The sequence below is a fragment of the Vulpes lagopus genome, chromosome 4 (genome assembly GCF_018345385.1).
Source record: "Vulpes lagopus strain Blue_001 chromosome 4, ASM1834538v1, whole genome shotgun sequence".
NCBI lineage: Eukaryota > Metazoa > Chordata > Mammalia > Carnivora > Canidae > Vulpes > Vulpes lagopus.
Window position 1 is genome coordinate 92,418,108 of NC_054827.1, and position 27,009 is coordinate 92,445,116.

Below are 27,009 nucleotides of genomic sequence, written 5' to 3' on the forward strand. Positions count from 1 at the left end.
TTGCTGCAATATTTCAAAAACCATAATTGCCACTGAGATTCCCCTCTCAAGATGCATCCAGAAGGGAGAGATGAGAGAACATGCACCCTAAGAGGGGCCGCAGGTTATCGGGGAGTCAATGCCCAGCCCCACTAGTCCACTGAGGGCACAAGAGCAAGGATGACAAATGCCAACCTGAGCAGAGCTTCAGAAGTGCTGTGCAGACAACAGTCCTGCCATCAGGTCACAGCAGAGCAGAAAGCAGTGGTTTGTAATACAGTGGGAGGTCTGGAAGAGGTATGGACACAGAAAATATTTACTAGCTTGGAAATAGGTCCAGAAGTAAGATGCTACAGAAAAAAAAAAAACCTAAAATCTGTAGCAAGGCTTTCAAGGCTGGGCAGTAGTCCATAAGAAAATTGACATAAAGAGTAGGGGAAAATGGCAACTCAACTTATAGAGCAGAGAAATTTTTATAAGTAGTTACCTGTGATAAATAAGATGCCAAAAATGTACCTGATGAGCTTGGAGATTTGGACACATGCCTGAGAGAGGTGTTAGAACAAAGAAGCTATGAAGACTGAGGTGGATGCTGGGACATGCGGCTGGGGGGTATTAGGATGCTGGAACAGGGGGCTGTGGTGTGTGAGATGGATGCTGAAACAGGAGGCACTAGGTGTGAAGTGGATGTTGGAACAGGGGAATGAGGTATGAGGAAGATGCTGCAACAGGAGGCTATGCATTGTGAAATTGATGCTGGAACAAGGGGCTATGTGGTGTGAAACAGATGTTGGAAAAGGGGGCTGTGGGGTGTGAGGTGGATGTGGGAACAGGAGGCTGTGGGATGTGAGGTGGATGCTGGAACACGGGGCTGTGGGGTCTGAGGATAATGCTAGAACAGGGGACTGTGAGGTGTGAGGAGAAGGCTGGATCAGGGGGCTCTGCAGTGTGAGGTCAATAGTGTAACAGGGGCTGTGTGGAGCGAAGAAGATTCTGGAATAGGGGACTGCGAAGTGTGAGGAGAATGCTGCAACATGGTCTGTGGGGTGTTAAAGAGGATGCAAGAATAGGGGCTGTGAGGTGTGAGAAGGATGATGGAACAAGAGGCTATGAGGCGTGAGGAGAGTGCTGGACCAGGTGACCCTGGGGTGTGAGGAGTATGCTGGAACAGGGGGATGTGAAATGTCAGGAGGACGCTGGATCAGGAGGCTGTGAGGGATGAGGTAGATTCTCAAACAGGGCCGTGGCGTGGAAGGCGAATGCTGGAACAGGGTTATGGGGTGTGAGGAGGATGCTGCAACAAGTGACTGTGGGTTGTAAGGTGGATGATGGAACAGAGGGCTCTGAAGTGTGAGGAGGATGCTAGAACAGGGGTTGTGCAATGTAAGGAGCCTGCTGGCTCAGGGGCCTGAGAGATGAAGTGGATGCTGGTACAGGGATCTGTGAGGGGTGAGGTGGATGCTGGATCAAGGGGGTATGAGGATGATGATGGAACAGGCAGAAGTGAAGGGTGAGGATGATGCTGGAACAGGGGGCTGTGTCGTCTGAGGCAGATGCTGAACAGGGCTGGGGAGTGTAAGGTGGATGCTGGACGAGGGGACTGAAGAGAGGCTGTGGGGTTGAGGAGGATGCTAGAGCAGGGTCTGTGAGGTATGAGGTGGATGCTGGAACACAGGACTGTGAGGTGTGGAGAAGACGTTGGAACAGGGGTTTGTAGTATGTGAGTGGATGCTGAAAAAGGGGGCTGTGCAGTGTGAGGTGGATGCTGAAACAGGGGGCTTTGTGGTGTGAGGAGAAGCTGGGCCAGGGGACTGCCCAGTGAGAGGAGGATGCTGGACTAGGGTGCTGTGCAGTGTGAGGAGGATTCTGGAAAAGGGGGCTGTGAATTGTGAGGTTATGCTGAGACAGGGGGCTGCTAGGTATGAAGAGGATGCGGGAACAGCAGCTGGTCTGTGTGAGGACGCTGGAACAGGGGGTTGTGGTATGTGGGTGGATGCTGGAAAAGCGGGCTGTGCGGTGTGAGGCAGATGCTGGAACAGCGGGATGTGAGTTGTGAGGAGGATGCTGGAACAGGGGGCTGTGAGGTGTGAGGTAGATACTGGAACAGAGTTGTGGGGTGTCAGGAGGATGCTGGAAGAATGCTGTGGGGTCTGAGAAGGATGCTGGAATAGGGGCTGTGGATCAGTTGGTGTTGGTCTGACCTTGGCATGATCTCATGTTCACAGCCCATAGTTGTGAGACCTTATTTAATTTCTAAAACCAGAGTCAGTTTTCTTTTTTTTATTTGCTTGAACACTATACCAGATGACATCTTGAGATGCCTAAGCTCTGGAATCTATAATTTTGTGCAACATATGCCAGGCCAGAAAATTATTTCCATACTCTTTGGGTAATACCTAAAAAGGAACTCTATGATTTGTGCATATACATAGTCAATCTTAAAAAAAGAACCAAACAAATTTTGGAACTAAAGAATTTAATGAAGGGAATGAAAATGCAACAGAGAAAATGCATCAGCAGCAAAGTAAGTCCAATGGAGGATAAAGCAAGTGACCTAGAAAACAGAAACTCTGAAATGACCTAATCAGAAAAGAACATAGATAAAAGAATGAAAAAGAACAAAGAAAGCCTACATTATCTATGAAACTCCACCAAATGTTCAAATAGAATAATTGGAGTTCTAAAGAAAATAGAATGAGGAAGAAAATTTATTTAAGGAAATCATAGCTGAGAGCATCCCACACCTGGGGAGAGATTTGGATATCTCAATGAAAAAGAACTTCTCCCAGGGCAGCTTACATGTTCAATGCAATTCCTATCAAAACACCATGGACTTTCTTCAGAGAGTTGGAACAAATAATCCTAAGATCTGTGTGGAAATGGAAAAGACCCTGAATAGCCAAGGGGAATATAGAAAACAAACAAACAAACAAACAAAGCCGGGGGCATCAAAATGCCAGATTTCAAGTTGTACTACAAAGCTGTGATCATCAAGAGTGTGGTACTGACACAGACACATAGATCAATGGAACAGAATAGAGAACCCAGAAATGGCCCCTCAACTCTATGGTCAACTAATATTCGACAAAGCAGGAAAGACTATCCACTGGAAAAAAGTCTCTTCAATAAATGGTGCTGGGAAAATTGGACATCCACATGCAGAAGAATGAAACTGGACCATTCTCTACACCAGACACAAAGATAAACTCAAAATGGATGAAAGATCTAAATGTGAGATGAGAATCCATCAAAATCCTAGAGGAGAACACAGGCAACACCCTTTTTGAACTTGGCCACAGCAACTTCTTGCAAGATACATCTATGAAAGCAAGGGAAACAAAAGCAAAATGAATTATTGGGACTTCGACAAGATAAAAAGCTTCTGCAGAGCAAAAGAAACAGTCACCAAGCTAAAAGACAACCTAGAGAATGGGAGAAGATATATGCCAATGACCTATCAGATAAAAGGCTAGTGTCCAAGATCTATAAAGAACTTATATCCGTCGAAAGATGAATGGATAAAGAAGATGTGGTTTATGTATACAATGGAATATTACTCAGCAATTAGAAACGACAAATACCCACCATTTGCTTCAACGTGGATGGAACTGGAGGGTATTATGCTGAGTGAAATAAGTCAATCGGAGAAGGACAAACAGTGTATGTTCTCATTCATTTGGGGAATATGAATAATAGTGAAAGGGAATATAAAGGAAGGGAAAAGAAATGTTGGGAAATATCAGGAAGGGAGACAGAACATAAAGACTCCTAACTCTGGGAAACGAACTAGGGGTGGTGGAAGGGGAGGAGGGCGGGTGTTGGAGGGGAATGGGTGACGGGCACTGAGGTGGACACTTGACGGGATGAGCACTGGGTGTTTTTCTGTATGTTGGTAAATTAAACACCAATAAAAGTTAATTAAAAAAAAAAAAAAAGAACTTATTAAACTCAACAGCAAAGAAACAAACAATCCAATCATGAAATGGGCAAAAGACATGAACAGAAATCTCACAGAGGAAGACATAGACATGGCCAACAAGCACATGAGAAAATGTTCCACATCACTTGCCATCAGGGAAATACAAATCAAAACCACAATGAGATACCACCTCACACTAGTGAGAATAGTAAAAATGAACCAGACGGGAAACAACAAATGTTGGAAAGGATGTGGAGAAAGGGGAACCCTCTTGCACTGTTGGTGGGAATATGAAGTGGTGCAGCCCCTCTGGAAAACTGTGTGGAGGTTCCTCAAAGAGTTAAAAATAGATCTGCCCTACCACCCAGCAATTGCACTGCTGGGGATTTACCCCAAAGATACAGATGCAGTGAAACACTAAGACACCTGCACCCCAATGTTTATAGCAGCACTGTCCACAATAGCCAAACTGTGGAAGGAGACTTGATGTCCTTCGACAGATGAATGGATAAAGATGTGGTCTCTATATAAAATGGAATATTCCTCAGCCATTAGAAAAAACAAATACTCACCATTTGCTTTGATGTGGATGGAACTGGAGGTATCATGCTGAGTGAAATAAGTCAATCAGAGAAGGACAATCATCATATGGTTTCACTCATACAAGGAATATAAGAAATAGTGAAAGGGATTATAAGAGAAAGGAGAGAAAATGAGTGGGAAAAATTAAAGAGGGAGGCAAACCATGAGAGACTCCTAACTCTAGGAAATGAACAAGGGGTAGTGGAAGGGAATGTGGGCAGGGAGATGGGGTAACCGGGTGACAAGCACTGAGAGGGGCATTTGATGGGATGAGCACTGGGTGTTATACTGTATGTTGGCAAATTGAATTTAAATTTAAAAATGTAAAAAAAAAAAAAAAAAACAAAGAAAAAGAACTTCTCTAAGACACATTATAATAAAACCATCAAAATTCAAAAATTAAAGAGAATCCTAAAAGCTTCCTAAAAGAGAAAAAAAAGATTATAACCCACAAAGGATCCCCTTAGGTTTTCAGAGGATATCTCAGCAGAAATCCTGCAGGCCAGAAAAAGAGTAAATGACATATTCAAAGTGTTAAAAGACATGAGAGAGAAACAACAGCCGAACAAAAACTGGAGTTCATCACTAGACCTGCCTTGCAAGAAATGCTGAAAGGAATTCATCAATAACAAAAAACAACCTGATTTTAAAATGGGCAGAGGAGCTGAATAGACATTTTCCAAAGAATACATACAAATGACCAAAAGGTACATGGAAGGATGGTTCAATATCACTAATCATCTGGGAAATGCAAATTAAAAAACACCTTATACTTGTTAGGGAATCCTTATGCACTGTTGGGAATGTAAATTGATTTAGCCTCTATGGAAAACAGTATGGAAGATTCACAAAAAATAAAAATAGAACTATCACAGAATTCAACAATTCCACTTCTGGGTATATATCCAAAAGAAATAAAAAATGGGATCTCAAAAAATTATTTGCACCCCCATGTTTATTGCAGCATTATTCATAATAGCCAAAATATGGGAAAAAAACTAGCCATCCATTAAAGGATAAATAGATAAAAAAGATGTGGTGTATGTGCATATGTGTGTGTATGTGTGTATAATGGAATACAATCCAGCCATGATAAAAATGGAAATCCTGTCATTTTTAACAACATGGATGGACCTTGAGGGCATTTATGCTAATGGAATAAGTCAAACAGAGAAAGACAAATTACTATATGATCTCACTTATATGTGGAATCTAAAAAAGCCAAACTTGCAGAAAAAGAGTAGAATGATGGTTACCAGGGCCTGGGAGATAGATAAATTGGGGAGATGTTTGAGGGTACAAACTGACAACTGAGGATAAATAAGACCTGGAGCACAGCATAGTGATTATAGTCAATAATACTGTATTATAAACTTCAAAGTTGCTAAGAGACTAAATCTTAATTGTTATCACTACATAAGATAATTGAGAATTATGTAACAGTGATAGAGGTGTTGTTTAAAGCTACAGTGATAATCATATTGCAATATTTATATATTTGTACCCTCAAACATCTCCCCAATTTACCTATCTCCCAGGCCCTGGTAACCATCATTCTACTCTTTTTATGCAAGTTTGGCTTTTTTATTTTTTTATTTATTTTTTAATTTTTATTTATTTATGATAGTCACAGAGAGAGAGAGAGAGGCAGAGACACAGGCAGAGGGAGAAGCAGGCTCCATGCACCGGGAGCCTGATGTGGGATTCGATCCCGGGTCTCCAGGATCGCGCCCTGAGCCAAAGGCAGGCGCTAAGCCGCTGCGCCACCCAGGGATCCCAAGTTAGGCTTTTTTAGATTCCACATATAAGTAAGATCATATAGTAATTTGTCTTTCTCTGTTTGACTTATCTTATTAGCATAAATTAGCAATATATAAATATTGCAATATATAAATTATCAAACATGTTATACAATTTAAGCTTACCCAACGTAATATGTCAATTAAATCTCAAAAAAACATCTGCTCATTATAGAGCGTGGGTGCTCTAAAAATGGCAAAAAGGAAAAAAAGGAAAAAAATAAGAAAAAGAAAAGTATCTTGTAAAATACCAAAACAGAATCTTTTAAATAACACATTGTCAGCAAATAAAATAACATTGAAGAACAACAACAAAAATGTACTGTTTTATCAAGAGACTTGCCCAAGCTAGACCATAAAAGCAGACCTGACGGGAGAGAAACACCCCACAGCTCCTATGATTCTCCCAACCCCCAGCTCATCCACCCTGATGCCAGTTGTCCCTTGTGGCTCTCATCCTCCCCCATGGTATGGCAGTGCTTCCTGCACCCTGAATCTTGGCTCTATCTTCTGGAAGAGGTCATGTGGGGAAGGAATGGAACTTGGGCAAGGACTTGGATGTGGACACTCCCTGTGTAGTAGGGTCTGTGTGTTCCCAATCCTGAGGGTATCCAGGCCTCTGGGGAATCAACTCTCCAAACTGCCAGGTGCAGGCAAAAAACAGGTCAGACTCTCCAACTCTTGCCCCAGCCCAGCTTAGTCATGGCTCCAGAGGCAAGCCAGTGACATGAAGACAACGTAGCATGGGGATCTATCTGGTGTATACACTCAACACACATTGTCTCACATTCTAGCACACACACAAACAAGCATACACCATCACTAACTCACACACACACACAGTCTTACAAACTCCCACACATCCACTCATAGTCTCACACTCACATCTAGTCTTGCGCACCCACACAGCACTGACAGTTTCACATACCCACCCTTGCACACACAGACATGCTCCACAGCCTCCTCACACTCTCACTCACACATAGTCTCACTTACACATGCGTACACACTCATCCCAAATGTCCTTCCAATTGATCCCTCCATCTCACAGCAGCCAGGTCTTTGATTACAGACAAAGTCCTGACTGATCATCAAACTGGAGGACAAGGCAAGTCCCTGCCCATGAACTTCAGATTTCTTCTTGCATATATACAAGGGCATTCACCCCCTTGCATCACCCACATGTGTGAGACACTGGGGTCAGGAGGCAGCTTGGCTGGGGCACCTACTTTCAGCTGCACACTGAAGCTCAGCAATGTGATATCCTTTGATACCTCCACTCCCTTTCTCAGAGTAGGGGCTTGACCATGGAAGAACATGAGTTCAATCTTGCCTCTGCCACTTACCACAGGTGAGATCTGTATCAAGTTGTCCTCTCTAAGGTTTCTCTAGCTATAAAACAAGAACATAACATCTCCCTCATGGGGACCTCCTATGTTAGTCCTAGGGCTGCAGTCACAAAGTAGATGGCTTAAAATTGCACAGATCTATTCTCTTATACTTTGATAGGTCCGAAACCCAACAAGTCAGCAGTGCAGCATTCCTTCTGAGGGTTCTACAGATGAATCCATCACCTCACCTATTCCAGCTTCTAGAGGCTGCCCATGCTCCATGACCTGTGCCTGTTTTTTCCATTCTCAAAGCCATAAATAGTGGGTCAAAAGCCCTCACATCACCTTTCTATAACCTTTATTCCATAGTTATGTCTCCCTCTAATCACAACTGGGAAAGATTTTTCACTTTCACAGAAATGGGCCCACTTGGATAATCCAGGCTAATCTCCCAAAGTCCTTAATTTAAGCACATCTACAAAGTTTCTTCTACCTTATAAGGTCATATATTCACAGGTTCTAGAGATTGGGACATGCATGTCTGAGGTTGGGGTGGGGGGAGCTTATTTAACCTACCATATCTTTCTGGAATTAAAGAATATAATATTTGCAAACACAAAGCTAGACCATGGTGGGTACATAATAGATATTCATTCACCCTGATGTAGCTTTTCCTGCTCTGGCTGCTGCTGTTTCCTGCTCCTTGACAAGCAGTTCTGCCTAGGGGAGAAGCATGAGTTCCAAAGCCAGTTCATCAAGGATTGAGCCCCTACTTCATCTTTACCAGCAAGCAATTTAACTTTTCTGAGCTTCAATTTCCTGGTCTATAAAATGGGGATAATAATAAAGCCCACCTTGTGGATTATAGTGGGGATCTTATTAACACACATAGAATTTTCAGACCTGTACCTGTTTGTCCAACATTGCTGGGTATCAAAAGCATCATTATTTTCTTTGAAGTCAAAGCCCTCTTTACGCACTGGCTTCCTTCATCTTCCCCCCCTCCACCCCACTGCCTCCCGCCACACACACACCTCTTAACTTGATTTAGCTTCAAACCAGACAATTCAGTTCACAGGCTGCGTGTCCAGGAACAGTCAAGGGCATGGGCAACATAGAGCAATCAGGAGGGCTGTAAGTGTTCCAGGGCTGGAACACTTCCAGCACTAGATTACTAAATTACTAGAATTGTAGATAAATCTACAAAATACTGGAATTTTTTCTAAGGAATTTCTTTGAGAAACCATGAAATATGACATTGTGAGCTTGTCAGAAGAAATGTAAGCAGCATGGCCAACTGTGGTTGGAAGACCCACATCCCATCCCAACTCCTTCGATTACAAAAGTGTCTTTGCAATTCAGCATTTTTGTCATTAAGTAAAGGGCTTGTATTACATAATCCACCAGCTCTCGCAGTTCTGAAGTCTTTGATTTCAAAGAAGAGAAAGATAGCTACCTCTCTAACAAGGTAATGGAGGCTGCTAGACAGAGTCTGCTAGACGCTACTAGAAGCAATATGTTCTGTGAATCACAATACTAACTTCTGGGCAATAAAAAAAAAAATGGGCTTGCAAAGGGAAATGATTAAGGGGGCAGAGCCATTGCCCACAGCTATATATTTTTTTAAAGATTTTATGTATTCGAGAGAGAGAGAGAGAGAGAGAGAGAGAGAGAGGCAGAGACACAGGCAGAGGGAGAAGCAGGCTCCATGCAGGGACCCCAACGTGGGACTCAATCCTGGGTCTCTAGGATCACGCCCTGGGTGGTAGGTGGCGCTAAACCACTGAACCACCACGGCTGTCCAGCCACAGCTATAATTTAAATTACAGCCTTACAAATACAATGACAAATATCCGGAAGGCTTGAGTTTGAGGTTTTCATTGAAAAATGGCATGGTGGTATGTACACTGCATTGTGAAATGCAGCTTCTTGCCTCTCTCCAAATGCACCTCCCATTTCTGGAAAGTAAGACCCCCTGAAGAATAAAGGTGTTCTCTATTCATTTGTTTTGAATTTCATTTCATAGATAATTTTTAAACCAAGTGCTTCATGAACTCCTAGACTAAATATGAAAGGACCCAGGGCAATGACACATGATCTCACACAGAGGCTGCATCATTTTGCTTCAATTAGATAAAGTGAGTGAAAAGGAAAGAAAAGACTGCTTGTTGCCAGAAGAAAGGAACCTGTCATGACAATCCTTCCTAAAACATAATTCTAGGCATTGGATGGAGGGCACATGGGGGAAAAGTATTATTTCCTTTATATTGTTAAATATTTGTCATTAAGATTGCATCACACTGTTTTAATATGCTTTTATACAGTATAAGGGCATAAAAGCCTTAGCTGTGATAATGGAATTTTTAGAATGCTGCATTGGGAAATCTCCTAAAGCCCTGCATGGGCTTTAGAGATGCAAACTTCAAGAATTAGGAAGATTGGTCCGATTTTGTTCTTTGGGGCTTTCAACAAGAGCTACTTTACAAGGATGAGAAATACAACTCCAAATCTTCAGGTAAGAAAGTGCCAATCAGGATTAGCTGTAGGGCAAGAAGTTTAAATAACCTAAATAATTTCCTGAAATGATTTCACCCCATCAAGCAATTAAAAAGCCAAAGGGAACCCTGGTTGATGCTTCAGTCCCACACAGTCACTCAGGTGTCAGAGGTGGGTGGTACCCTAGATAACCTAGTATCTAGGTTAGATAAGACCCAGAGTAGGATCTCTGTATATAGTCAAATATCTAAAGACACTCTGGAAACATTATTTACTCTGTGCCCGGTGGTGTATGAAACATCAGGAACCAACACAAAACAAAACCAGAGACAACATACAACTCACATAATGAGTGAACTAGATGGCACAATAGAAAGTGATAATATGACACAGCTACAGCACAGCAGGCCTAGAGGGATCAAGGAGGGTACAGCATGTACAGAGTAGCTGTCAGCAGCAGAGAGGGAGGAGAGATGGACAGATCTCCAGGCCACCCCAAGACTCACTCTCCCTAAGTGAGGGTACAGATGGCAGCAGCATGGCCCAAGCACTCCTGTCTACAGAGTTTAGATACCTCAGGTTCTGGGAAAATAGCTCTACTCAAAGACTTAAGACAACTTCTGAATTCTTACCTAAGGCAAACTCTACCTCTGGAGTAGACTCCTACAGTAGATCCTAGAAATGCTACAATGTTGACTCTGCTTCTAGAAAGTTCATAGGGCTGGGTATGCATCCAGCTTTCTGCTTATAGTGTGTGGATGCCCCATGGGGATTCTGGAAGCACAGGAGTTTCAGAAACACAAAGTCAAGCATGCCATTTTCCTAACACCTCTGTAACATGCTCCACCTTCTGTATCAAATTATGGACAGAACAAAATTGCAGTTTTAGAGTTTCTTAAGTTATTGCTTGGCCTAAGTATACATGGTTTCTATTTACCAGTTACATTAATGGTATTACAAAACAGGGGGAAAATCATATTATTTTAAGTCCATGGAATATTCACCAAAATAGATCATAAATCTGGGGCATAAACGAATTTTTTTCAACAAATGGTAAAGATCTGAAGTCATATAGAGTAAGTTCTCTGACCATAAGTGAACCAGTTCAGTAACAGAAAAACAAGAAAATCTCCAAGCATTTGGAAATTTTTTTTAAGTTTTTCTCCTTATTAGAGAAAAAGAGGGGGAGAGAGAGAGAGAGGCAGAGACACAGGCAGAGGGAGAAGCAGGCTCTGTGCAGGGAACCCAACGTGGGACTGGATCCTGGGTCTCCAGGATCATGCCTGGGGCTGAAGGCGGTGCTAAACCGCTAAGCCACCAGGGCTGCCTGCATTTGGAAATTTAAAAACGCACTTCTAAATCTATAGGTCAAAGAGGGAGTTTCAAAGGAAGATATTTTAGAAATAAAATAAACAAGAGAACTAAATGAAAATGAAAATATAATCTATCAGAATCTGTAGAAAGCAGCTAAAGAAGTGCAGAGAGGGAAGGTTATACCAATTAATATTCACATTAGAAAAGAAAGATTTGTTCCAGGTATTCAAGGCTGGTCCAAATTTCTAAAATAAATGATTATAATCTACCATATCAAACAGCTAGGAAGGAAATCAACTGACACAAAAAAGTCATTGCAAAAATTCAATATCCAATTATAGCAAAAAGTCTCAGTATTCCAGGAAAAGAAAGCAATGTACTCAGTCTCATAAACAGCATCTACAAAACCTACAGCTAACATCATACTTAATGGTGAAGGACTGAATGCTTTCCCTTTAAGATCAGAAACAGACAAATATATCTACTTTCACTACTCTTGTTTTTGCTACTGCAATAAAGCAAGAAAAATAAATGCATATAGATTTGAAAAAAAATGTTACTATTTCAAATGACATGATTATATACATAGAAAATCCCATACAATATACAAAAAATATTTAAGAACTAATAAGTAAAAATATTATTAGTATTTTTATTAACAATAAAATAACAGGGTACTAGATCAACATATTAAAATCAATCGCATTTAAATCTAATGACAATGAAAAAAATATAAACAAAAATAAAAAACACAATAGCATTTACTATTTCTCCCCAAAATAGAGGAAATACTTGAGTGTAAACCTAACAAAATATGTACACAATCAGTATGATGAAAAATTATAAAAGAAATCAAAGATCTAAATAAATGAAGAAACATACAATGTTGATTGACTGGAAGACCTCTCTAAAATATATATGGAAAGACAAAGGCCATAGAATAGCCAATAAAATTTTGAAAAATAAAAGTGAGAGGATCATTCATCTCAGTGTCAGGATTCATGATATATCTATTGTAATCAGGATATTGTGGTGCTGTTGGGAGAATACACACATAAATCAATGAAACGAATAGAGAATTTAAAAATATATACTCACAAATATGTCCAATTAATTTTTAACAAAGGAGCAAAAGCAATTCAAAAAATAGTGCTGGAGACTCATAAATTTAAAAATGTACCACAGATCAAAAAATTAATCTCCCCTAAACTTCACACCTTAAGCAATGGCTGACTCAAAATGGATCACAGACTCAAATGTAAAAATTAAGACAACATAAATTTAGGAAAAAACATAGGAAAAGATCTTTGGGATCTAGATTTAGGCAGAGTTCTTAAACTTGACACCAAAAGCATCACCTATGAAAGAAAATATTTATAAACTGAACTAATATAAAGTGTTTGCAAACTACATAACCAACAAAGTCCTTCTTTCTAGAATATATAAAGAACATTTAAAATTGGACATTAAAATGTCTTTAAAAATATTTTTAAATGTTCATAGCAGCCTTATTTTTGATAGCCCAACAAGGAAAAAAATTATTTTAACCTTTCAAGGGATGAATGCTTAAACACACCATTCCATCCATACCACAGAATATTACTGAGCAATAAAAAGGAACAAACTAGTGATGTATGCAACTCTGTGGATGACCGTCAAGGAAATCATGCTGAGTGGAAAAAAAAGCCAATCTCAAAAGGACATATACTACATTATTCCATTACAAAGCATTGATGAAATAACCTAATTATAAAGAAGGAGAACAAATTATAGTTGCCAGGCCTTAGGGATGATGGAGAAGGGGATGAGTGGCTATACAGAGCTATCACAGGGAGTGTGGTGATGGTAGTTCATGTATCTTTATTGCAGTGGTGGTTACACAAGACTATACATACAAAGTTGCACATAACCATACATGCAAACACACACAAACACATACACAGAAGTGTATGTATAATCCTTGAAATCTGAATATGCTCAAAGGATTGTACCAATGTTAACTACTTGGTCTTGATATTATTAAATTGTAGTTGTATAACATGTTTATATTGAGGGAGACTGGAGAAGTATGACAAGACTTCCTTGTACATTTCTTTACAACCCCCTATGAATCTGAAATTATTTCAAAATAACAAAGAAGGTTTTTAACAGATAATGTACCAGTACATTATAATACAGAGCAGTAGAGGAGCAGAGGTGCCTATCCTAAGAGGCACCAGTTCACTTGACGACTTATAAATAGTCTGAGGGTGGAGGGAAGAATTAAGATGACAGAGGAGTAGGGCACCCTAAGTTCATCTGGTCCCTGGAATCCAGCTAGATAGTTATCAAATCATTCTGAATATCTATGAAATCAAAGATATGAGAAAAATGTTGCAATTCTACAAATAGAAAAGCAACCACTTTTTGGAAGGTAGGAGGAACAAAGATTTGAATCCGGGGTGATATATCTGAAGACACAGTGAAGGGAAGGGAGGCTGCTTAATGAGTCTCCCGCAAAGTATTTTAAGCAGCAGAGCACAAAATCAGAAGTTTTAGAAGTCTGTTATAGTGGGGGACATCCCTGGCTTAGAGGTGCTCAGCTGGCGAAGTGGGGTGAAATCTCAGGTGGGAAAGCATGGTCTCAGGATCCCTGGGATCACAAAAAGAACAGGGGCGCCTGACTGCAGCAAAGTTCCCAGGCATAAAAAGGGAGAAGCCAGCTGAGTATGGTGAGTCTAGGTGCCGGCTTTCTGCTGTGTTGCCATAAACTGCAAACTGCTGTGAGGTCGTGTGACTGTGTTCCTGGCAGAGGTCCAGTAAAAGTCAGAAGACTGGCAAGACCGCCCACCTTCCTCCTCCAGGAGGAACGGCTCAGGATCTATGAAGAATTTTGAAATTCAGTCCCATGCCTGAGATAAAAACACTCAATCACAGACTGGGTGCATACAGAGTTCAGGTGGAAACCAAGAGATAAGAGTAACTGACTGCTTTTCTGTCAAGGCTCACTGAAGAGTAAAGGGCATGAACTTTCACCTCTGCAGCTAGAAAGTGGGGTGCTGCCATAGTCATCCTGGCCCACTGGTGCTGAAAGTCTTCAGAGAGCAAAACAGCATCACATAGTGGAATCCAGAGCTGCTTACACTGAGCCTGCCCTCCTGGCAGGAAGATCCAATTACAATAGGGCAAGTGTACCTGAGAATCAGCGCAACAGGTTCCTCCCCAGAAAAGCAACGTGAGCAACTGGCTCAACCAAGCTTGCAGATCATACAAGTCTGCAAAACTTCAATTCTTGGGGAAAACAATATATAGTATTCCTTGTTTTTTTTTTTCTTTTACCCTTTAGTGGTTCAGAATTAAATCTTCAGTTACTTTCTTATTTTTCAACTCACTTTTATTCTTTTTAATATTATTTTATATATACAACATATATTTTTTGTTTCCTTTCATTGTATTTTATTTTAATTCATTTTATTTTTTATGTATATATGTTTTTCATTCTTTCCTATTTCAGAATCTAGTTTACTTTAACAAGAAGACCAAAACATACTCAGGATCCAGTTTTCTATTTTCTTCTGCTTTGTTTCTTATTTGCTTTTTTCTTGTTTCATTTTGTTTTTGTTTATTTCTGGTTTATTTAGTTGTTGTTATATCTTTCTCTCTTCTATTCTTTTCTGGACAAAATGATAAGACAGAGAAATTCATCCAAAAAGAAAGAACAGGGATTTAATTAATACTAATATTAGTGAGATCTCTGATGTAGAATTTTAAACAACTATTATAAAGATACTATCTGGGTTTGAAAAAAGCACAGAAGACACTAGGGAATTTCTTATGGTAGAAATAAAAGAACTAAAAGCTAGTCAGGCCAAAATTAAAAATGATATTACCAAGACACAGTCCCAAAGATAGGCTCTAAAAGTGAGGATGAATGAAGCAGAAGAAAGAGCCAGTGATATAGAAGATAAAATGATAGAAAATAAGAAAGCTGAAAAGAAGAGAGAAAGAAAACTACTGATCATGAAGGAAGCCTTAGAGAACCCAATGACTCCACAAACAAAGTAATAGAAGTCCCAGAAGATGAAGAGAGGGAGAGAGGGACAGAGGTTTATTTGAGCAAATTTTAGCTGAGAATTTCCCTAATCTGGGGAAGGAAACAGCCATTCAAGTCCAGGAGGCACAGAGAACTCCCATCAAAATGAATAAAAATAGGTTAACACCTCAACATATTATAGTGAAGCCTGGAAAATTTCAAAGATAAGGAGAAAATCCTGAAAGCAGCTCAGGACAAAAGGTCCTTAATCTACAGGAGTAGAAATATAAGGCTGGCCACAGACGTGTCCACAGAGATCTGGCAGGCCAGAAAGGACTGGCATGATATACTTAACATGTTAAATGAGGAAAGTATGCTGCCAAGAATACTTTATCCAGGGAGGCTGTCGTTCAAAATATAAGGAGAGATAAGGATTTTCCAGGACAATCAAAAACTAAAGGAATTTGTGAATACTAAACCAGCCCTGCAAGAAATATTAAAGGGGATCCTGTGAGCAGAGAGCCCCAAAGTAACAGAGACCAGAAAGGAACAGAGACAATCTACAAAAACAATGATTTTATAGCTAAAATGATGGCACTAAATTCATATATTTCAATAATTGCTCTGAATGTAAATGGAGTAAATGCTCCAATCAAAAGATACAGAATATCAGAATGGATAAAAGAAATAAGACTCATCGATATCCTGCTTACAAGAAACTCATTTTAGACAAAAAAACACCCACAGATTGAAAGTGACGGGGTGGAGAACCATTTATCATGTCAATGGATATCAAAAGAAAGCTGGAGTAGCCATTCTTATATCAGACAAACTAGATTTTAAATCAAAGACTATAATAAGAGCTGAAGAGGGACCCTACATAATAAAGGGTCTACCAAACAAGAAAATCTAACAATTGTAAATATTTATGCCCCCAACTTGGGAGCAGTCAAATATATATATATATACCAATTAATAACAAAATTAAAGAAACTCGATAATAATACAATAATAGTAGGGGACTTTAATACCCCACTCATAGCTAGGGACAGATCATCTAAGCAGATCAACAAGGAAACGAGGCATTGAATCACACACTGGACCTGATGGACTTCATAGATATATTCAGAGCATTTCATGCTAAAGCAGCAGAATATGCATTTTTCTTGAGTGCACATAGAACAGTCTCCAGAATAGATCACATACTGAGTCACAAATCAGGTCTCAACTGGTACAAAAATACTGAGATCATACTATGCATATTTTCAGACTACAATGCTTTAAAATTTAAAGTCAATCACAAGAAAAAACTCAGAAGGACCATTAATACATGGAGATTAAAGAATATCCTACTAAAGGATGAATGGGTCAACCAGAAAATCAAAGAAGAATTTTTAAAATACATAGAAGCAAATGAAAATGAAAACACGACAGTTCAGAACCTTTGGGATGCAGCAAAGGAGGTCCTAAGAGGGAAATACAGAGTAATACAGGTCTTTATCAAGAAACAAGGAATGACTCAAACACACAACCTAACCTTACACCTAAAGGAGCTGGAAAAAGAACAGCAAATAAGGCCTAAACCCAGCAGGAGAAGAAAAATAATAAAGATTAGAAATCAATGATATAGAAATCAGAATAGTAGAACAGATCAATGAAACTAGAAGCTGGTTCCTTTGAAAGAATTAATAAGATTGATAAACCCCTAGCGAGACTTATGAAAAAGAAAAGAGAAAAGACCAAATAAATAAAATCATGAATGAAAGAAGAGAGATCACAACCAACACTGCAGAACTTTAAACAATTATAATAGAAAAAAAAAAAACAATTATAATAGAATATGCTGAGCACTTATATGCCAACAAATTAGGCAATCTGGAAGAAATGGATAAATTCGTGGAACATGTAACCTACCAAAACTGAAACAGGAAGAAATAGAAAGTCTGAACAGACCCATAACCCACAAAGAAATTGAAGCAAAAATCAACAATTTCCCAACAAACAAGAGTCCAGGACCAGATGACCTCCCAGGGGAATTCTAGCCAACATTTAAAGAAGAATTAATACCTATTTTTCTGAAACTTCAGAAAAATAGAAACGGAAGGAAAACCTGCAAACTCATTCTATGAAGCCAGCATTACCTTGATCCTAAAACCAGACAAACACTCCACCAAAAAGGAGAAATACAGACCAATATCCTTAATGAACATGGACGCAAAAATTCTCACCAAGATACTAGCTAATTGGATCCAACAGTACATTAAAAGGGGGATCCCTGGGTGGCTCAGGAGTTTGGCACCTGCCTTTGGCCCAGGGCGTGATCCTGGAGTCCCGGGATCGAGTCCCATGTCGGGCTTCCGGCATGGAGCCTGCTTCTCCCTCCTCCTGTGTCTCTGCCTCTCTCTCTCTCTCTCTCTAGGTCTATCATAAATAAATAAAAAATAAATCTTTAAAAAAAAAAACAGTACATTAAAAGCATTATTCACCATGACCAATGGGATTTCTTCCTGGGCTGCAAGAGTGATTCAACATTCACAAATCAATCAGTCTGATACACCATAATAATAAAAGAAAGGACAAAAACCATATGATCTTCTTAACAGATGCAGAAAAGGCATTTGACAAAATATAGTATCCTTTCTTGATTAAAAAAAAACTCTCTCTGGGCTAAGGAAAGAGGGAACATACCTCAATATCATAAAATCATGTATAAAAGACACACAGCAAAAAAAAAAGACACAGCAAATATCATCCTCAATGGGGAAAAACTGAGAGTTCTTCCCCCTAAGGTCAGGAACATGACAGAAATGTCCACTCTCGGGCAGCCCGGGTAGCTCAGTAGTTTAGCGCAGCCTTCAGCCCAGGGTGTGATCCTGGAGTCCCGGGATCCAGTCCCATGTCGGGCTCCCTGCATGGAGACTGCTTCTCCCTCTGCCTGTGTCTCTGCCTCTCTCTCTCTCTCTCTCTCTCTCTCTCTCTCTGTGTCTCTCATGAATAAATAAAAATAAATAAAATCTTAAAAAAAAAAAAAGAAATGTCCACTCTCACCACTATTGTTCAACATAGTACTGGAAGTCCTAACCTCAGCAATCAGACAACAAAAAGAAATAAAAGGCAACCAATTATCAAAGAAGTCAAACTCTCACTCTCTACAGAAGACATCATACTCTATATAGAAAACTTGAATTAATCCACCCCAAAATTGCTAGAACTGATACAAAATTTCAGCAAAGTTGCAGGATACAAAATCAATGCACAGAAGTCATTTGCAACAAAGCAGAAATCAAGGAATAAATCTCATTTACAATTGTACCAGAAACCACAGATACTTGGGAACCAAAGAGGTAAGGGATCTGTACTCTGAAAACTATAGAACGCTTATTAAAGAAATTGAAGAGGACACAAAAAAGTGGCAAAACATTCTAGGCTCATGAATTGGAAGAACAAATATTGTGAATTTTCACAATAAATGAAATGTGTGAAATGTGTCTATGCTACCCAGAGCAATCTAGACATTAAATGCAAACCCTATCAAAATAGCATGGACATTTTTCACAGAGTTGAACAAACAATCCTAAAATTTCTATGGAACTACAATAAAAACCCAAATAGCCAAAGGAATGTTGAAAAAGAAAACCAAACCTGGGGGCATCACAATGCCAGACTTCAAGCTGTATTACCAAGATGTAATCATCAAGATAGTATGGTACTAGCACAAAAACAGACAGAGATTATGGAACAGAATAGAGAACCGAGAAATGGACCCTCAACTCTATGGTCAACTCATCTTTAACAAAGCAGGAAAGAATATCCAATGGAAAAAAGACAGTGCCTTCAACAAATAGTGTTGGAAAAATTGGACAGCTACAGGCAGAAGAATGGAACCAGACCACTCTCTTACATCAGACACAAAGATAAACTCAAAATGGATGAAAGACCTAAATGTGAGACAGGAATCCATCAAAATCCTAGAGGAGAACACAGGCAAGCAACCCTCTTCGATCTCAGCTACAGCAATTTCTTGCTAGACCGGTCTCCAAAAGCAAGAGAAACAAAGCAAAAACAAACTATTGGGACTTCATCAAGATAAAAAGCTCTGCACAGCAAAAGAAACAGTTGGGAAATCTGAAAAGGCAATCTATGGAATGGGAGAAGATATTTGCAAATGACTAATTAGATGAAGGGCTAGTATTCAAAATCTATAAAGAACTTTTCAAACTCAACACCAAAAACAAACAAACAAATAATCCATCAAGAAATAGGCAGAAGACACGAACAGACATTTCTCCAAGAAGATATATAAATGACCAACAGAAGGATGCCTAAGTGGATCAGTCAATTAAGCATCTGCCTTTGGCTCACATCATGATCCCAGTGTCCTGGGATTGAGCCCTGTGTTGGGCTTCCTGTTCAATAGGGAGTCTACTTCTTCCTGCGCCTCCCTGTTTCTGCTCACTCTTTCTCAAAGAACTCTTGCTCTCTTGCTCTCTCAAATAAATAAAATCTTTTTTAAAAAATGGCCAACAAACACATGAAAAAATGCTCAACGTCACTCAGCATCAGGGTAATCCAAATCAAAACCACCATGAGATACTACCTCACATAAGTCAGAATGGCTAAAATTAACAACTCCAAAAACAACAGATGTTGGCAAGGATGCAGAGAAAGGGGAACTCCTTTACACTATTGGTGGGAATGCAAACTGGTGCAGCCACTCTGGAAAACAGTGTGGAGGTTCCTCAAAAAGTTAAAAATAGAGCTACCCTATGACCCAGCAATTGTAGTACTACAAGTTTATCCAAAGGATACAAACATAATGATTCAAAGGGGCACCTGCACCACAATGTTTGCAGTAGCAATGTTCACAATGGCCAAAATACAGAAAGAGTCCAGATTTCCATCGACAGATAAATGGAGAAAGAAGAAGTCATGTGTGTGTATGTATGGATGTGTGTACATACATACACACACATACATACAGTGGAATATTACTCAGCCATCAAAAAGAATTAAATCTTGCCTTCTGCAATGATGTGGATGGAACTAGAAGGAATTATGCTACGCTAAACAAGTCAGTCAGAGAAAGACAAGTATCAGATGTGGAATTTAAGAAACAAAACAGATGAACATAGTGGAAGGAGTGGAAAAATAAAATTAGATGAAATCAGAAAGGGAGATAAACCACAAGAGACTCTTAACTATAGGGAACAAACTGAGGGTTGCTAGAGGGGAGATAGGTGGGGCATGGGGTAACTGGGTGATGGGCATTAAGGAGGGCATGTGATGCATGTTCTATGTGGCCTCTTAAGCGAAAGGAACCCTGCTCCTGGGCTCTCCCAGATTCTCTGATAAGGTTTTTCCCACTGCTGGTCATGGTAATAAACCACAGCCCAGACAGGGCACAGCTGCCTCTGAATCTCTGAGTCTTTCTAGAAGATCACAGTGTATAGGTGTTCAAAGAAATCCAGAAACACAATATTCATTGAGAGGTAAAAAGGAAAATAATGTAAAGAATAGAGTTATGCTGAAATTAAAAAGACATAAGAGATCTAACAACTAAATCAATGATTGGATCTTGGAATTTTAGGCTCAACTTACTGGAGCAAACATTTCTCATCAGGTAGACTAGACAACCATGGAAAGAAAATCTTCTGGAATTTCCTGGCCACTTCTGCAGGCCATTTCCTTGACAACTCCAAGGCATTTCCCATACTTATCCTATACTCATGAAGAAGTACATCTTCAGAATCACATCCTCTACGGACCTGCTAAGCTCAACTTACTAGAGCCAAGATTCCCATGAACGTGTTGCTGTACACCTGGTTTAATGATTAAATTAACAATGGACCAGCCCACCTAGGCAGTGTCTGTACTTTGTTGCATGCTATTAAAGGTAGAGCCGCACTTAGTTTCCCAGAAACATGAAATTTATAAGATATGAGATCACTTATGAAAAGGTTCATTAGCTGAGTTGATACACATCACAAATAATAATTCCTCCCCCCATATAGCCCAAGGTATCTTCATTCCCTATAATACACACAATCTTATGAAGCAAATAGGGGGCATTTTAATGTGCATCTCAGAGAGGTTCAACACTTACCCCCTCAGCATCACACTTCAAGTGAACGGCAGAGTGAGGGTGAGAAAATCATGTACATATACAGTTTTCTCAGGTAAACTTTTGCAGGGGCCCATTAAAACTCATCTTGCATGTGTCAGTTGCCAAGATTCAGCTAATATTCCAGTAAGATCAATATTCTACCTAGAATGATGGAAATCTTCCTTTTTAGGAAAGATGCCATCACAGTTTGATTAAAAGCAGAACTGAGCCCATCTGGAGCACCCACATGTTGAAAGATACTTACCTGTGAGCCCAGATAAGTCTTAGAGAGCTGGCATGAAAGTTACCTCAAATATAATCAGCATGTAGACCCCAGCAAGGATGACCACAGCAATAGTCACTTGTGTTTCTATGTTTGCACGGAGGTAATGATGAGCCATCAAAAGAGGAACTGTCTGTGTCTGCTGGAGGGAGGCTCGAATGCTGATAGAAACAGTATCTCTGCAGAATGAAGCAAAGATATCACCACTGGTAAGGGAAACCAATCTCTATGTCAACAATTAATGCTTGCTTCCTTGGTGTCCTTTCCAACACAAGTCATCCAGAGTTCAAACTGACCCCAAAGTGATCTAACCCAAAGTCTAACCTGGCAGACGAGGAGTTCTAAGTGCATATGAGCAGTTGAGATGCAGACACAGCCTCCCTGTGGCCAGGTCCATCTGATGTGGGCCCCTCAGCCCTCACCTGGCAGGTGCCACTCCAACAATTAACAGGGAGCAAGGACTTTCATACTGGTTCTAGCCATTTAATTTTCTCTCTCCTCATCACACACTGACTGCTTTGCCTGCTAAAAATAGCAAATACAACCATTCTCACATGATGGAGATTCAAAAAAGGCCATATTCAACCTGAGAACATGTAGACAGGTTGTCATAGATATTTGGGAAAAGTACCTGGAACAAGAAACATCCAAGTAATCAACAGTATGTGGCATGGTGAAACTAAAGCACTTTTCTAAAAATTTAGTCAGTAACTATTCTGAGCTGAACTGTGTCCCTACAAAATATAGATGTTGACACCCTAACCCTCAATACTTCATAATGTGACTATATTTGGAGATAGAGTCTTTACAGAGATGATTAAGCTAAAATTAGGTCACTAGTGTGACTGGTGTCCTTATAAGAAGGGACTGGGACACACACACACACACACACACACACACACACACACACACAGAAAAGTCCACGTGAAAACATAGGGACAAGAAGCCAAGGAGAGAGTACTCTGAAGAGACAAACCTTCCAGAACCCTTGAGGAAATAAACTTTTACTGTTTAAGTCATGCAGTCTGTGGTATTTGTTATAGCAGGCTTAGCAAACTCAATATGGAGTGGCATTGAAGAAAAAGAGAAAGAATCCTAAAATTTCCTAGAATTCCCCATTGTAGAGCTTCATAATATTAATGAAATTAAAACATCAACTATAAAATACCATTTGCCTCAGAATGGACCCTATAATCAATCCTCATTTCCTGACACTTGTGGTTAATGATGCCCTACTACATTCTTCATGTTCATAGACTGTACAGTTGGAGCATCCCATCCAGACCGCAAAGCTGATCTGCCTATTTGTGCCAGAAATTGGAGTCCCACGAGCCAAACTTTGTAAGTGAGAATGTTCCAAAAGACCTCCCCCAAGATCTTTGATCACTTCAGACCCACCTGCTCAGCATCTCAAAGGTCCTGCTCACCACCAAGCGCTCACTTTTTCTTGGATTTAAAAATACTGTCCAATTCTGAGTGACCTGTAAAAATTGAAATGTAGTATCACAGTAAGGCTTTGAATCTGAACCATCACCCAGGATTCAGCACTATTCAGCACTATTCAGCACTATTCTTAGTTTAGAAGAAGAAAAGAAGAAAAAGAGGAACAGCAAGGACTTTTTATACAGCTCCCACATCCCTGACACTAGAGCATATACAAGCTGTGTGGGACTGGCAATTTCCACAATGTAGATGGCTTCAAGGAAAAAAAAAAAAAGAATACAGAGTACAAAAACAGAATTAGTGTAAAAGGCACAAAGGTATAGAAGTAAATATGATTTATAAGGAGAAAAAAATCACTGCACTTTATGAGAGACTTGGGATCTTCTGAGCCTTCTGAGGCAACTCACAAGAAGTACTTGCTTAGAACTGCTTCCTGCCTGCAAGCTGGAAGAAGAAAGCTCTCCATACCCATACCCATGTCACAGGACCCCATGGGACGTAGGACCCAAGGACGAAGCTTCCTTTGCTGCAGGCAAATCTACCCCACATATTCCTGTTCTAAGCAGGATAATGGAGAAATCAGTGGAGGGGGGCCAGATGTGAGCAGAAAGCGAAGGCCTGGCTTAAGTAGCCAAGGGACCAAGGAAACTTTAATGGAGGACTGGAGCTTTGCTGCCCACTAATCATAAAGCAAATGAAAATAGGAACTCTGAAATTGATCAAGGCATGAATGTGCTCATTAGAGCAGAATAGCTCAATACTGCCTCTTGGGCAGCACCTATGTCTGCAGGCTGCAAAAGGTCACATCTTCCTCCACACCAGACCCACAGACAGAGCAGACAGATGTGTGCCCACCTCGCCTTTACCAAGAAATCCTTGCCAGCCAACTGTGCACTGCACACAAGGAGGCCAAGTTTACATCCGAAGACCACAGCCAAGGCAACTGGTTAGAACACTGGTGCAGCACAGACTATCACCCATGAAACTGCAGCCTCATTCATATTGAGGCCTTTGCTCTGTGGACCCTGCTCTGCAAGGCAGGAAAATGTGAGAGGTGCACCATTTTGGATGACACAGCATTGTGCACCAGTAAGGGTTCCTTTTATTGATTATAAGAGGGAAAACCCTTGAACTTCATACACAAATCACTATGATAATCCTGGGGAGTCATCAAGCCCAGGACTTGGGGGACAGGTCAGGACGCACAGAGGACTGTCAGACCTTGTCTGGACTCTGGGCCATGGTGACAACACCACTGCTGCCTCTCCTTGCCTTGGAAGGATGGGAGAAAACGGTTTTTGTCTAGAAGATGCTAAGCACAAGAGTCTACCACTATGGAAGCAGAAGCTTTGGGAAACTATGCAAGTCTGAGCCAAGTGTCCCCAAGCCCAAAGGAACTGTGCTGTTGAAATATCTTCTGTACCATAGGAAAGCCCAGGTTTAATTGTGCTTTAACAACAGAGAACCACTTTCAAATATATAATATTTCCCTGAATTGTCCAGTAAAATAATCTGAATTTAAAAACTTACAAGCTTGATTTTACTACAATGTAAGAGTTGTCTTAGACAAAAGGAGAAAAGAAAATTTCAAAGACAAAGCAAAAGATGGGGCTTGCCTAATAATAGTGCCATTCCCTTATGGCTTCCCATCAAATCTACTCAAAAGGAAACTCGATTTATAAAGAGAGTAAATGAGTTTTTACAATTCCTTTCAAATAACTTATAAGTATAACCTGCTGTGGCCGCCGCCGCCTGGAGCCTGGAACATCAGCCTGGGTCACTTCCACCACGACATGTTCTTCTCTGCTGGTATAACTTGGGCCACCAGCCACCAGTGCCCCTGCCAGGTCCACCTGGAGCAGTGTGGAGTCCATGTGGCTGGTGAGGTTTGAAGCTGAGGCAAAGTCAAGGTGAACCACAAAGCAAGGAAGTCCTGAGGCCTGAAGTCCCCCCACCATCCACCCAGTGAGTACCCTCCTCAGAAAATGCACACAGAAATACACATCCAGGCTGTTTCCTTCTACTGTACTGCAGCCCTTGGCCACTCCGTATCTCTTTAGCACCTCACTCCTGACATGCAGTTGGTTTTGCAACATCTGATCCTGTGTGTTTCAAATTATTTGTTTAAACCTCAAAGTGGTGTCTCCCCATCCTGCCATTATCTCTGCTTCCACTTTTTGCAGGCAGCATCAAATTGCCTAAGCTCCTAGACCCACAGTGAGCTAGAAGACAAGATGGTTGCATAAATGAAGAGACACACTGATCCACATCCATGCCCAAATCCTTTAGGTTCCAGGTCTCTATTTTTAGAATGAGAAATCACAAAGAGAGTTGAAAGTAAGAATTCTGAAGTCAGCTAAATAAGTGACACACACTGCAGTGAAGAGAGAAATTTCTTCAAAATGTCTTAAGGGCTCTTGATCAGGGAAAAATTATCAGATAAAGAGGCTTTTCTCCTACAGAATATAATTCCCTTGATACTTACCCCCCACTGTAGGCCTCCCCTTAGCTCCTACATCCTGCATTTGGGTGTTACACAAACATAGGAGCCTATGTTATTCAGCCCTTTTCTTGCTGCTCTGGGCCAGCTCCTTTCTCTGCTGCAAGGTTCTGGGGGTCATGACAGGGATTCTAACAGTGACTAGCCTAGTCATTTTGATCCAGAAGAGAAAATTGTTGTAGGTGGAAAAATGAATCTCAAAAAAATTTATGCTTTATATGAGATCTCAAAAGACTTAGCAGGAGCTCACTGATCGTAGGAGGATTCAGTAGCCAATTCCCTTAATCTGCCTTAAAACCCTAGAAGAGGGACACGTGGGTGGCTCTGCAGTTTAGCACCTGCCTTTGGCCCAGGGCGTGATCCAGGAGTCCTCAGATGGAGTCCCACGTCAGGCTTCCTGCATGGAGCCTGCTTCGCTCTCTGCCTGTGTCTCTGCCTCTTTCTGTGTGTATCTCATGAATAAACAAATAAAATCTTTAAAAAAAAAAAACCCTAGAAGAAACAGGTTGTTTATAAAACAGACTAAGGGAAAAGGCAGAACTTCACTGTTGCCAAAATGTACACAAGATTAGCTTTGACTGTCAAGGGCCAATGAATGGTTAATGCTTTTTTCATTATCTATTTCCTCCAGCACAGTGTACTGGTTTAAATTGTACAAATAAAACATCCTGGTAAAGAAAGTGCTTTATCAGCCCTGTTGTCCATCATGAGAGCCCAGAATGAGCAACCATCCCCAACACTTGGTTGGAAAGCCTCTCCACACACCTATGCTGTTACTTGGGTTCCATCAAGGACAAATGGAAAACGGAAGTCACACATTAGGCAGGATGTATTAAGAAAAGGCGCAAAGAGACACTGCTGTTTCTGCCAAAATTACTCCTGTCCTGGTCTTTCCCCAGGGCGAATACAAACTACAGGGTAGAGAGAATTTCAATTCAGAAAGGATTCTAGAGACCTTGCAGAAACCCAAAAGACAGAACAGCACCACCTTGAGGCCAACATTGGAAAAGCAGTGGCTTCACCCTTAGATTTAACGAATGTTGTTGGAGCATCTATTGGGTTCCAAGAAATGAATGAATAAAATAAGACCTTTGTCCTGAGGGTCAGGGGGTATCTCATACCCTGTTGTGAAGACAATCATGTAACAAAGCACCCTATGATTAACCAACTAAATGGAATGCACACAAAATCATATAGACACAGGACAACAGGTACTTCCACCCTTCCTTTTCTCTTTCTAGATGCCCA

The 27,009-nt window shown here is 40.5% G+C and overlaps 1 protein-coding gene across 3 annotated transcripts in view; it reads right to left on the reverse strand.

Annotated features, from left to right (window-relative positions):
- Positions 1-27,009, reverse strand: part of OCA2 (OCA2 melanosomal transmembrane protein) — a 409,422-nt gene that overhangs the window by 280,083 nt on the left and 102,330 nt on the right. For all 3 annotated transcript variants that reach the window (XM_041751148.1, XM_041751149.1, XM_041751147.1), the window contains 3 exons: positions 24,995-25,155; positions 23,217-23,299; positions 21,844-21,997 (listed from right to left, as the gene is read on the reverse strand). In XM_041751148.1, the coding sequence (XP_041607082.1) occupies positions 21,844-21,997; positions 23,217-23,299; positions 24,995-25,155 (398 nt within the window). The remainder of the gene's footprint in view (positions 1-21,843; positions 21,998-23,216; positions 23,300-24,994; positions 25,156-27,009) is intronic.